Here is a 14,500-nt window from a genome sequence, read left to right on the forward strand (position 1 = left end):
AGACGTTGCTGAACTGAAGCAGATCATCTGTCCCACCGTAGCTCATAAGCTCTACTGAGCAACACACAGATTGTTCCTTGTCCTACATAAGGCCCCCTGCCCAAAATAGGACAATGGGCCATGCATTCCCCTTGCCCAGGTATTCTCTGGGTCCCTTGCTGCCCCATGTCCAGTTCTATACTGACCTATGCCTCCACCTAAAGCATGGGCTGGTGTGGGTCCTGGCAAGGAAGTGTAGGGCACCAGGATTTCCCCAGCTTCCTTACCACCCCTCACTTCCTTGCCAGGAATCACACTGACTGGTGCTTCAGGCGGAGGCTTGGGTCTGCCTGGATCCCTGCATGGGGTGGCATGAAGTGGCACAGAAGCTGGGTAATCCTCAGCACCCTCCACATGGGGACCCATGCTTGACCCATTTTTCTGCCTGAAGAGGTCAGCATGAGTTTTGTAGGCCCAGGATTCATGGGATTCCCTGTGCTTCTGTGTCAGCACACATGTGGGCTTTCCCTTGGGGTGCATGCCTGCAAACTGGGAAAGCCAGACAGGTGCTCCAGTGCTTGAGGGACCCAATCCTACCTTGGTTGCCCAGAATCAGGCACCTCAAACACCCAGAGAACCTGTCCAGGGTGACAGGAAACTGTAGTGAGCTCCAGGTTGTTCTTACTCTCGTGCTACAAAGTGAATAGTTGTCAACCTCAGTAAAGTGGCACAGTTTATTAGTATCTTTTGTCACCATGTTGATGTTGGAGTGTTGGAGGGATGTCTATTTGCTTGCCATTTGTGTTGCCATAAAACTTAAAGTGGTACAAATATAGCAAGTGACATCTGTTTCTACCCACTATCTGTATAAGTTCCAGCTGAAACAAGGCATCAAGTAGGAACAGAGACCATCCTATCAGTCTTTTTCCATATAAGGGCCAGGGCATTTTGTTGTATTAGTCTTTCTTGTACTGGTCACTTTTTGATGTTTAAGCAACAGTGTTAACTTGAAGCATGCACAATAATTTTGGGTATTCTCAACTAAACTTAAACAATAAATACTATTTGCAAATTGCTGTATGTAATTGAACTTTAAATATTTAATGTTTTATTATGTTGGCAATATGTGCTCAAAGACACCAACCCCAACTGCATTGTGTATTATACAGATCTGTTAGAAAAATACCGTTCCTGAGTTTAGACTCAAAGTAAAATGAGAAGCAATACGTGGATACAAAATGTAAAACATACACTTGGTTAATAAAATATTTATGCTAACTTCTGTTACAGCATGCTTGCCCATCACCTTATTTATTATGAGTGAAAATTCCTCTAAAAATTATACTACATATGTAAGTTGAACAGCATCGAAAACTAGTAATGTAATGTAGAAAATGTAGTTAAAAATTATTATCATATTACAATTCGAAGTTGTCTCTGTTTTTCAGTTTTTGAGATTCTTGAGTTAGAGGTAAATATTAGCGGAGTCCCACATGTGGTTCTAAGAAATTATGAAATTCAGTACAAAGTTTACTAGGAATAATAATAAAATGGTTAAAATATAATGCATTGGGTTTGAGAATATACTCTTTAAGCCTAAATGATGATGTCCTTTCCTTTTCATCTTAGCTTTTTTGTTTTTCCAGAATGAGCATTTTATTTGTTTGTTTTTGTTTTTTAGTGACTTGGAGCAACTCAAGAAGGAATTGGAAGAGTTGGTCAATGCTATTGAAAAACATTTCTTTCAGCCAGAAAAAAATAAACTTCAGGCCAAGGCAGAGTAAAACAACTGAAAATATTTCCTTAATTGTACTGTTTCTTGAGCACTTAGCGTAAAACTCTACAGTATTTAAAAAGTAGGAATTTCTAGGACCCAAAGCCTCTAAGCTATGATGAAAAGTAATTATGAGTTCCAGTGCCACACTTAGTTCAATGTCTTTTTTTAAGGAAGGAAAAGTGGTTTTATTGAGCTAAAAGCAATTGATTCCTTAAAACCTAACAATCAAAAATCATCCAAAAATATCTTTTGATTTTTAAAGTTTTTATCAATGTAAAATTTTATTGTAATTAACATATTTTAGTTTCTGGTTTTTTCTGTTTTTTGAGGCTAATTTTGCAGCAATATAGATAATCACATTTTTTATGGAAACTGAATAGCAATGCATAATGTGTGTTTACAGTTAGCATTTGCAAAGTTGGTTAATCACCCTGTGAGGGAGTACTTGAGTGGCAATCTGAAGAATTTAGGTAAAAACAGTTCAGATATCCCCAGAATAGTTAGTTTGTATGAGGGGCTTTAGGCAGAATAGCAGAATTTAGTCGGGATATTCCTGTTTGCGTTGTTGTCTGTAAAGTACAATATCTTCTAAGTAGGGGTACTGAACTCAGGTTATGCAGACCAGCCTTCTTTGTCTAGAGAGACATTGAGCCACCCTCATATCCCAGGGATTTTAAGTTTTCTGCCATCCCACTGAAGTAAGTACACGGTGTAGTCTGAGAATCCTGAATTTTGGGACATATCTGATTGCATACTACCAGAATTGGGTGCACTTATGCTCATGTCTAAATCAAGGAAGCAATGGGCACAACACTGCCTGCCATCTCAGTCTGGAACCTGACTTGATATCAAGGAAGTGTCCACTGAGGGCAGGAAAAAAGTCTCTCTGAAACTGAGACAAAAGCTGTTTTTCGTTCTCAGTTTGGGACACTAAAATAGTCTAGCATATTCCTGGTAAACAAATCTATTTGCAATATTGCTGTATCCATTGCATGCAGGATCAGTAAGCTCTGTGCTAAAGATATATTGAATCTAATTTAATATTATTTGTAGCTGTTTTAAATTAATGTATAAGGTTCCTGGTGAACCAGCCTACCAATAAATAAGTCCCTAGCAGCTTTGAACAATAATATAACTAGCTCCTTAATTCAGGAGAGATAGCTGTATCAACTTCTGCATAGTCAGGAAGTTTTGAAATTCTTACCAGTGTCTTTTCCTCCCCCAACTGCTGTTTGCAGATTCAGGAAGACATTACTGCAGTGGTGTGCTTCCAAATAAGTATCTTTGCACCTATTAGGCCTTAAAAGAAAGTAAATATCACAGAGAACTTTGAGGAAATCAAGTGTTGCAGGACTTTCATTGGGTAAATCCAGCTCCTTTTGGGATTAGGGAAAAGATGAAATAAAACAAAAAAAGTGCTCATTTTATTAGTAAGTCATCCTTCCCTCTGTTCTCCATATCCTGTTTTGTTCAGCTGTTTGCAGCCTGTCAAAAATCAGGATAGAGCAGAGACCAACTTCTTCATATGTGTTTGTGGAAAGCCTCATATAATGCTGCCTTAATCTTTGATGGGCTCCAGGTGCTATTAAACACGCTGCTGCTGATACAGGAAACTTTTCCATTAACTTTGGACCAGAACTAGGTATTTTGTAAAGAAATCCTGTGCACCTGTGTAATCTTCTGGAAATGAAATGCGAGGACATGGACTCTACTGCAGGGGTGTCAAACTCATCTGTCCCCTTAGTGTAAGAACAGCATGGGGCTGATCCTGTGGGCCAAATCAGGGTCACAGTCCCCCTCCCCTTTCCTCCCCCACACGCTTCCTTCTCCCCTGGCAGCATGCTAGATCTAGCACCCAGGGCAAGCACTGCATATAGCATGGGGCCCATATCAGCTCAAGCAGACACTGGATCAGCGTGCAAAGGACACATGGATCCACTCCCACAAGCCAGATCCAGTCCCTGCTCTGACTGGTCAGAGAATACACCACATACAGCACCCACTCTAGAGCAGCCACTGTGAACAGCTTGTGTCCTGGAGTGGACATGGTGTGTGATTTATGTACCACAGTGGGCACCATGGGTGCTAGATCTAGTATATAGAAGAGGGAAGGGGGGTGCCAGAAACCTCATTTGGGTCTTGTAGTGCAAGTCCCAGGCCGTGCATGTGGAGCTAGTATGGTGCTTGCTAAGCTAGCACCAGGGGCCAGATGACGTGGCTTTGTGGCCCAGATCTTGATAACCCCATTCTAGTCTGGAAAGATAAATGTCTTACTCAGCAGAAAAATCCACTTTGCTGTTTGTGAGTCACTGTCAGTACTGTTTTCATGTTGATGATTGTACAATTTACTGCCAATGTTGGATAAAATGTTTGCTTTTACATCAGCATTTTATGTATGTTTTGTTGTGCTGAAATAAAATGCGTTTGGCATACTGTAATCTTGAACGGTAAAAGTAGTCTTGTTAAACACTACTGATTGTATTCTGTATAATAGGGATATTTGACCATGCAGCCCAGATCTGGTCTGCAGAGCCATTTTGTCTGGCCTGCCATGCTGCTTGTGGGGTGTGACCTGCCACAGAATTTCAGGTCTTCTGGCCCCACTGGCCATGGTCACCAGTATTGAGATTTGGCTCACCACTGCCACCATCAGACCTCCGCTGCTGGACATGCCACTAGGGTGACTGTGGCAGCTGCTCCAATGTCTTAGCTGGATCCAGTCTGCAAGGAGCCCTTCAGTCTGGATCTGAACCCAGGGCTCAAGGTGAGTCTGACCGTATGGGGCAGGGGTGTCAAACTCATTCTGGACCGTGAGCCATATTCAATTTCAGACCAGATAGATCTGCAGTAACTGCTGTGTTTGGGTGGCAGCATGGGTCTGAGGCCAGGCAGTAGTGCATGTCTGGGGACAGGCAGTGATATAGGCTGTGGAGGCGGGCTGTGTTGAGGCAGTTGTGAGTGTTGGTGGTACTGGTCTGTCTCTAGGTAACAGTGCTGAGTTTGGGGGGGTCTTGTCAGATGGCCTTGTCCATTGCAGGCTAGGGACCCCAAATTTTGAAGCAAGGCATGTCCACAACTTTGGTAGCCCACTAGGTTACAGGCAGGCAAGATGAAATCGTTCTGCTGGCCAGATCCAACCTGCAGAACCATATGGTTCTGTGGATCAAATTCAGCCATATATTTAACATCCCTGATATAGGGCATCCGTCATGATTTTATTTTGATACAAGGTGGGGAAAATAAAACATTTAGGGTGTGAAGAAAGTCTTAGTTTCTGAAAATCCAGAATTTCTGTAGGTAAGATATTACTTTATTTAAAATCTGAACATTCACTACAGATGAAAGATTAGCACAGTCTTAATTGTGATTATTTTAAAAAAAACCTGACATCTAGCTTATAACTCTTTGTTCTTTCCAGATGCCAGAACAGTACAATAAGAATTGATTTGCTTCACTGACTTCAACTATAGAAAACATTTTATTTTAAACAACAAAAGTCTGGTATATAAATTGTAGCTTCAGTTTTCCAGATTATGCACAGTGAAGTCTTCACTATAAAGAATGAGGATACAGATATCTGCTTTAGATCTCTATGTAAGGATCTACCAAACTAGAGGCAGCTGCTGGCTGATATTGTGTGCAAATCACAGGGTTGACAGTAATTCTCATGGACAGAGCACAGCGCTTCCCCCTCACTCCTCCATGCCTCTGGCCGTGGGGCCCTGGTGGCTCTACCCCTCATCTCTGGCTGCAAGGACTCTCCTCACATGGCCCTGGCCTTCACAGCTGATTGGCTACGCGGCCTGTCCATCATGCAGCCCTGGTGCTTGACCTAATTGGTGGCAAGGGGTGGGGCCATATGATGGACAGCACTTGCAGCCAATCAGTGGTGAGGGATAGGGAACAGCAGCCATTTTGTCATGGCAACAGGTCCCTTTCCCTCTTCCCTCCCTGGCAGGCTGCACAGCTGGGCCACAGTGGTCATGAGGACATTTCATTTTCCTCACTTTTTTACAGAGCCTGCCTAAATCATGATTTCAGTACGTCCCTATGTGTGTGTATTTAGAAATTTATTTCTAGTATTTTCATGCATTGGTTAGTTAAAATGTTCTTATTTAAATGAAACATACAAATTATGTCACATAAGCTGCATGAAAATTACAGCAGAATATATGTTTACTGTTATTTAAATTAGCATTGTACTTTTTTATTTTTACTATTGCCGTCTGAGACACGTTTCATAGACCTTAATTTCAGAATATAGTAATGCAAGTTTAGAAGAGTAGCTTATGTTGCTCATCTAGGGCTACAGATTCTAAGGAGCTGTCGGGGTAGGTGCTCTCAGGTTTTGGTCTTGGCCTCCTCTGACCTGGCATCTTCCCTGCAAAATGACCCCAGGATATGGAAAAAGCTATCCTATCCCCAAGCTGTGCTTTGATGTTGTTCCATCTCCTGCCATGACTTTGATCTCTTTTCTGTTGGGGAGCTGGTTCCACTGGGTGATACCTCAAGGCCTATTGGAGGAATTTCTTTGTGGGCGTCCTCCTTCCCTACATCCCGTCCTTGCCACTCCCTGATGTTGCTAGGTGCTTTGATCTCAGGAGATGGCCCCTTGGGCTACTGGTGATAGGCCTGTCTGGACTGCCCAGTACTTACATCTGGTCTTACTGTTAGACACGACAAAGCCCTTTAGCGGGGCTAAGGATTCTTGAGTTGTAGATCAGCAACAACTATTCCCCTTTCGGCGGTATACTGACAGGAGGATTCAAATAAATTACTTTTTAATAGTCCCCGCACAACCTAACATTAATTCATGGGCTCTGCGTTATTTTTGGGATCGATTTTTCCCCTGAGCAACTGCTTTCTTTACTAGTCCTGTCAGGAGTGGGGGAGGGGGGACATTCTCAAAGAACTCGGAACCAAAAAGGCAACTCCAAAATACCTGAGCGACGCTTCTTCTATCAATGCATTCTCCCCTCTGGAAGCCAACATTGGCTACAAGGTCCAGCACCATACTAAGGGGCCACTCCCCTGTCAACTTACTCTGTCTTCCAACAACCACACAGAAAAACAAAACAAAAAAATAAAAACTTCGGCTCTGGGCAAAGCCTTTCCCTTGGGCCCAGCTCACCATGGGTTCAGGCTCCCATGTCCCTCTAGCCTGGCTCCTCTTTGGCCCAAGTGCCCAGCTTTGGTCAGGCTGTGGGCCCTGACATCCTGCACCCCGGTACATAAGGTAGTTGGTGATCCGACCACCCATGCTTGCTCCTTGTGCTCTTTACCCAACGTTTACTGCTAACTGACGCAAGCGGGAGAGTCCTCCAGTGTCTCCTCTGATGCTGCAGTCCTCTCCCAGCTGCCCCTCCCTGGGCCTGGAAGTACTTCTCTGGACACCACCGCCACTAATCCGGATCGAGCACTGGGTCTGGAAGTGCAGCACAATGCTCCGGTCCCCAGCAGCATCCCAGGCTCTGCCTGAGGTAAGTGGAAGAGAGGGGTCAGTCTCAAGCTTCCCTCCGCTCCTGGGGTCTCTCCTTCCACAGGAGCTCACTCTGATCAGCTCTTATTCTTCCCATCTCTGTTGACATGGATATTTTCTGACATATGACATCAAATGCAATTGATAACATAATTTTCAGACTCCCAAACAGCAGATTTGCCATGCATTACCAGCTTTCTCATCTTAGATTTGTTGTGAAATACGTAAAATAATGGGTGCACAATATGTAATCTACTTCCTGTAATTTATCTTCAAAGAACTGGGCAGACATTCAACTCTATTATTGATTATGTAATTATAAAAAATAATTACAGTGGATTAATATCTGCTGCTGAGAGTCGGTATAAATTGTCACAGGAATAATTGTGTGCTTGTCTAATAACTTGTATTTAAAATGCATAAATAGTCCTGAAAGCAGGGACAGAAATGGAGGGTTGTGTGGTGATTCCTGTAACCACTAAGTATTAGCTGCATTTACTTTCTGTCCCTATGAATCTTGCATTTTCTCTTCACAGTGGGACAGCTTCCACAGCAGGGCTAATGACAGCCCTACCTGACATGTGGCTGGTGGCCTGGCTGATAGGGAGACCAGTAGATATGGAAGGAGCCACCTCAGGCCAAGGAAGAATGTTTAGCCTAGGCCTATTTCTTGGACAAGGTCTCTAAATACTAGGTTATTATATGAGAGGTCGTCAACACTGCTATCCCTCCTCCCCCCCACTCCCTTTTTTTTAAATCAAGTAGCTGAAAAGGTGTCTTTCAAGGTGTCTGATGCTGTCACTGTGCATTGTTTGCTTCCTAACTGCGCTGAGCATGTCTTCCAGATCAAGGAACTTAGACCCTATTGTGCCTAGCTTCTGAATCCCAATGGTACTTAAGTAGCTGAGAGGATCCTAACTGTTCAGATTGCGATAATTCTGGGCATGACCAGACACAGTACTAGAGAAGCTGGGAAACTCTGAAGTCAAACATGGAGTCAGCTAGTGGTTTAGATCAACAAAATGGGTCACCCCTATAATGGTTGTCCCCATGCTCCCAACAGAGCATTCTGCTACAGATGGCATCATGCTTTGCAGCCTTTATCACCTCCATTCTTCCTATGCTCCTGGGACCAATTGGAGGGGTCACAGGGGTGATCACTGGTTAATGAGACCCTGTAAGATCAGCTTCAGCAGTGAGGTCACCCATGCCCTCTAGGGCACAGACAGGTTGGGGAGAGATGGGGAGGGGACAGACGAGGGAAAGAGCAGGGCACAGCAGGGTTAGGTCTTACACCTGCCACCCAAACCGGGTACCAGCTAGATTAGTTCTCAACCTTTTTGGCCTCAAGGCATTTCTCCAGATCTTTTTCTGAATTTAAATTGTAGCTCAGTGATCCTCAAAACTCAGAAAAGTTATGAAGGGGTGCCTTGAGGCTAAAACGGTTGAGAACCACTGGTTTAGATTATTCCAGGGGTAGGCAGCTACTGAGTGGGTTTTGGAATACCATTTTGGATTTAGGAATTTTAAATCTGTGTAAGTCCTCTTTGGATCTAGCTCTGGATACAGTGGATGATCATGTATAGATCATATATAACAAATGTAGGCCACAAGAGTGGGCTCAGAATTTTTTTAATTTCAATAGCACTGCTATTTTCTGGTCAATATGAATACCTATAAAATATTAACCTTAATCCTACTACATTCTGGCAAATAATTTGAGGTGTATCACCCCATCTAGCAGAGTACTAAACATACCACGTTTGATGTTTAGGCTTTCTTTTTCAACACCACGTGATGGCAGCTTTCATCTTGTGTTCACTGGGAGTTGTTCCTAAATATATTTTTTCTGTTCACTATAATGTATACGTTAGAAGTAGATTTGAGTCTTTTGTCCTGCCGCCTTATTCCTGATGCGCCAACTTTCTGTCCTCTTTGGGTCTGATGCAACAAAACTTAGAAGGGCTGATACAAGTTTATCAAAGGAAATATTTGTACACAAGTCACAGTCTCTGGGATTTCACTCTGTTCAAGATATAGAAAACACTGACTACACTTACTGCTATTTTCTAGATTGTGTAAGAACTTCGGTATTTTTAACGCTTTAAGAGCCAATATTACCTATTTTTAATAAGCCCTTACTATTAGTTTCCTTCTCCTTCAATAAATCTTGCATATCACTAGTCCATTTGGTTGCAGGGTTAAATGTCAGGCTGGGAAATGTTGCTTTCCCATATAAACAAAATAGTTATTCATCATGAGAAATGGAGGAGGCAACACTACTATCCAAGCAAAACTATAAAACTGTTCTTCTCTGAAATGTTTATAATTTATTCCTGGAAGTATATTGCAGTCTAGCTGAATGTTTATCTTGCATAACTTGAAATGAGGTGGCCTTACAGATTATCCTTGGAGAAGTGGGTATATCTATTCTTGGAGAATTAAAAAAGGGGGGGGAAAAACCCCAAACAGTTTTGGAATCTGACTCTATCCAAAGTCTAAATTATCTATTAAAGAGCATTTTCATGAGCTTCAGGATTAAATGAGCTCTTGTGGGAGACTTTAGCAATATCCAGAGGGAAGTAAATTCTATCAGAGGCAGGGAAATAATCTTTTTTTCCCTTTCAATTTAATAATGGATTTTTAGCGAGATGCTCTTGTGCACCCTTTCTACAGCACTTAATAAGCAAGGAAAAAAGGGCAGGTAAGTAAAGCATTTAATACTTATTCCTCAAAGCTTAAAATACGATTTCTCATGAACCAAACTAAATTATGTCACTTATTTGCCTAGACATTTGTCAAGCCTAAATCTTTATTCTAAAGGTTTATTTTATTTGAATATTTTGACTCCATAGAGCAGGGCTGTCCAACTTCATTGTGGCTTGGGGCCACACTAGCGTGAGACACGGACCCTCGCTGCACTGTGCGTGCGGGTAGCCCTCCCCAGGCACCAGTACAGAGGGCTGAATTGCAGATCCTCCCTCCTGCCAGGGCCAGAGCAGGAAGTGCAAGTTGAGGGAGAGAGGAGAAGCCTAGAGACCCCAGCAGCAGTGGGAATGATAACAGGAGCAGACTGGATAGGAGTCTTGGGCCAAGCATTAACCAACCCCTCGCAGTCTGTCCACAGGCTCCCTGTTGGACAACATTGTCATAGAATATTCCTTTGCTTTTGATTGTCCAATTTCAGCTCAGTTGTATAGAAGTGGTGGATTCTGCTATCCCTTCACACTCTATTTTTCACCTCAAACTCTGCATTCCCCAGGAGTGGGTGCCCACTTTAGTGGGTGTTGTATTCACAATTCATTTTATCAGGTGTTTTTTAACAATTAAATGACCTGACTTCCTTCCTCCATATGGTGGGTTTTTTAGGCTGGTCTATAAAATAAATTTGTTGCCAGGAAGCTGTCAGGTCAGGTACTATGAAGAACAACTTGGGATCTAAAGGTGCTGCCACATTCAAATTAAAGCTAGATAGAAACCAGCTATAAAGTTGTTACACATTCTCAAGGACTAACTTTGTAGCTGGTTGGCTCTTTTATAGCTGGATGTATATTTTTCTGATGCAATTACTTTGCCAAATGTATTGCCCAATTAAGAAGTAAATTGCATGATATATATATATAAAATGTGTGGTAGGGGGCTAGTTTTCATCTTTTATTTTTCACTCTGTGGGTCAAAAAAATGTATCTTTGGGCTCCCTTTGAAGAGATGTCTACAAACCATAGGTATCTGCATATTTTTAAACTACTTACCTTTTTATTGCCTCTGAGATGGACAATCTGAGAGATGGACTTAGACACTTAGAACTGGGTAAATGCTAAAGAGGTAATCTGCTTCTATATGTTAATTAAAAATCATTATTACATTACAGAAGAATGTGCTGATTCTATTTAGGACCTCGAACTCGGTTCTGACCCTAGACTTGGTGCAACTCAGGCATGTGTGATGATGCTTTTGGTCCCCAGTGCCATGCTAGGTCTACTCCAAACTGGGCAAGAATCATTTCATGTTAGAGCAATCAGAAGAGATTGCAAGGTAGGGAGGGAATTCCATCTTTCTCAGTCATGGCTTCTGTGCCAGCCTGTCAGAGGCCCTATCAGGCAACCCAGCTTAGGCTATCTCCCTTGTAAGTCACACCTGCCTGGGGGGCTTTGACTGGCAGGCAGGCAACCCTAACCCAGCTAATGATTCCAGGTAGCCACAATCTAGGCCCCCTGAATGCCTGCTAGGAAAACTTTCCCATTTATCTCCACTTGTGGCAGACTCCAGGCCAGCCAGTAGTTCCTGCAAAAGGTCTGCCTTGGCAAGCCTTGCAGTCCAGGTTTCCTGACTTTGTTCACTCTTTTTTGAGTCTGTCTTCTGGATTTTTCCTTGGATTTGATGATTTGGCCTCCGACTCCTGAACCTCAACTCTGCTTCTGATTCAGACCTTCCCCCTGGATTGGGTGTTTCCTGGCCTCAGATTTGGCCTGTATTTCAAACTCTGCCCCGTTCTCTCACCCTCTTCTAGTGGTCTGTTAGACAAGACTGCCCATGACCTAGTCCCTTATGTAACTGCAGGGCAGATGGAAGATATAAGAAGCTGCTGTGGTACTGCTGCAGTACCTGAAGAGACCCTAGAAGGAGATTCGAGGCCAGAGGTGAGCAGTTTTTACATCATGCAAGAGAGGCTCTTGATCATACTCACTTTGGATCAAGAATAGACTCTTGATCAAAAGTAAACTCTTAAAATATTTTGAATGGTATGTCTTACCTGGGCTGAAACCTGACCTTTAGTAGCTGAATCATTCTTTAGAAGCTTCCCATCATCATCTGTCTTTTTGAGGGGCTTGGAAATGCATTATAGCACTAGAATAATACCAGCAAAAATGAAAGTCACGTATTTCCTCTGAATGAATTTGTTTAAATCTGTAAGTAGGTTTGTGATATACCAGATGACTAAACAGTCTTGTTGTATACGAAAGGGAACAGATACAAGAGTACATGAACCACACCAGGAAAATACCCACATCCTGTGTTTCTTGTACTGTGAATAAGTCAGTTTAAGCATTTGTGGAGCCTGCTTTGTGTGAGAATTGCTGAGAAGGCACCATAATACAACATTCACATCTTTTAAACAGTTTACACAGGGATTGACAAATACAGAGCTGCTGTATCCAACCTACAGAGAGCCCCAGGGCTTTGTCTATTCCTGTACCCATGCAGAGACTGAGAAGTGAGGAGCTGTACTGAAGCTGGGCAACTTGCAGATTTCTCCTGTTACCACTGCTTTTCTTCCCCCCTGCCCAATAGCTATTCCCTAGCTGGGGTATGGGGAGCTGTACCAATGTTAGGCAGCTGGAAGCTACCGCTGCTTCTCCCTCCCACCCCTGCCTTGCGTAATTACGTGCATGCCTCACCACCATGTATATCAAGTCACTTTTTTTATTAATACAAAGATTTAAAAGACCTCAGATATATGGCAATACATGATTTTGCTTGCTTAGTAATGAATAATCACCAGCTTCTAACATCCCTTTAAACCCCAACATAATAGAAACAAAATCCTGTTTAGGGAGTTGAACTAGCAGCTCAAAATAAGCCATCACTTAATAATTACTTGTTTTTTTCCAGAGCTTTCCTCAACTTTCTCTTATGTGTTTTGGGAGGAGGGCAGGGACATGGAACTGAAATTAAATGGAGAACTACAATTAAGAAAAAGAACGTTGAACAGAGGAGGTTATCAAATTTTCTAAGAGACATTACTAAACTAGAAGTATTCCTCATAGTTGTCCTCCTCTTAGACCCAAGCTGTTAGCTAGCAACTCTGAAATTACACAGCACTAAAGTCATTATCCTCAAAGATGAGGTAAAGCCTTGAATTTTGAATAGAGGCCCCTTAGATTTTCTCCAAAAACAGTAATTACCAAGACCAGAGTCAAAAATGGACTGCACCCAAGAGCACAAGTAAATTTTTAATTGGTTTTAGTGAGAGCTGAATGGCTAAATTGCTCAAGCACAGTGTAATGAGCTTGATAGTCAAAAGAAATGAGCTGCAACAATTCCAGTTAAAATCAGTGGAAGCTGCAGGGACTTGCACGTTAGAAAATCAGACCCATGGCAAATGAGCTGGTTGAGTGACTTAATGAGAAAAAATGCTGCTGGATTTAGAGAAGAAAATTTCATGCTGTTATAAAGTTACATATTCTAAAAGCACGGCAGCACATGCTAAAAAAAAGTCTTATGCCCCTTTACCTGTGAAATTTCCACTTTGATTACTTATAACCTAAATGTACATTTAAATGATATTTAATCACTTTTAATTCCAATAAGCCTTCTAAACCTGGGAGAGAGTAAATATATCTCTTGTGCAAGCTGTGTTCCTTGTACAGATGCACATAGTACAGATACAAGTTATTTAAGAGGTGGAATAGTTATTTTGACGTTATCTAACTTAAAAAGTGCCTATAGAATATGCCGAGCATGCAAATTGTTAATACGGCAAAATGACTCTTATGATGTAAGAATGATTAAACTTGTACCAAATACTTAGAAAAATATTCTGAATTGAGTTTTGTGCTTGCAAACTACTTTTTAGGTTACAGTATTCTAATCATTCTGACTTTCATTTAAGGAGACCAACCAGCAAACTAAAACCCTATGGCATCTGTGCTGCATTGCTTAACTGATGCATTGTAAGAAGGCTAATGGTGGTGGTGAACACTCCCTGCCTGAGGGAGAAGGAGGGGTGGGATAGTGGTGGCAGTGCCCCCCACCCCACGGCCCTGCCCCGATGCCCCCCAAACAGCTGGCAGGGAGGGAGGGAGGCAGACACAGATTTTTTTGTGCGGCCCTCAACAAACAGCTCACCCAAACTCGTAAAGTGATCCACCAGCTGAAGTAATTGCTGACCCCTGGCCTAAGGCATATGAGTACCGTATGTAAATACATTCAGTAATTCAATTGTAAAAACAAGAAAAATTGTAAGCACTGTCATCTTACTCTCAACTAAGCTATTCATGATGGTAGATGGAAATAGTTTCACCATGCATGATTTCTAATTTAAATACTATTTCTTCACTTAGTAAATGTCATCCTTTTATAATGCAAATAAAAAACACGTAATGTCCACAAAATCAGCCAAAATAGTATATTTTAGTATATTTGCTGCTTGGCTCCCTGCTGCAAATATGTTATTTTGATTTCTGATTAGTGATTATTACTCTTCTGAAAACCAGGTAAATGGATTTAGGTCACATACTATCAAAGTGCTGTGAACAGTAGAA

The 14,500-nt window shown here is 42.1% G+C and overlaps 1 protein-coding gene across 1 annotated transcript in view; it reads left to right on the plus strand.

Moving 5' to 3' along the window:
* PGM2 (phosphoglucomutase 2) overlaps positions 1-4,194 on the plus strand; it is a 34,732-nt gene extending 30,538 nt beyond the window's left edge. The window contains exon 14 of the mRNA XM_019553004.1: positions 1,661-4,194. Within this exon, the coding sequence (XP_019408549.1) occupies positions 1,661-1,763 (103 nt within the window). The 3' untranslated portion in view covers positions 1,764-4,194. The remainder of the gene's footprint in view (positions 1-1,660) is intronic.
* The last annotated feature ends 10,306 nt before the right edge of the window (positions 4,195-14,500 follow it).

The sequence above is a fragment of the Crocodylus porosus genome, unplaced genomic scaffold (genome assembly GCF_001723895.1).
Source record: "Crocodylus porosus isolate Cpor-Errol unplaced genomic scaffold, CroPor_comp1, whole genome shotgun sequence".
In the NCBI taxonomy this organism is placed as follows: Eukaryota; Metazoa; Chordata; order Crocodylia; family Crocodylidae; genus Crocodylus; species Crocodylus porosus.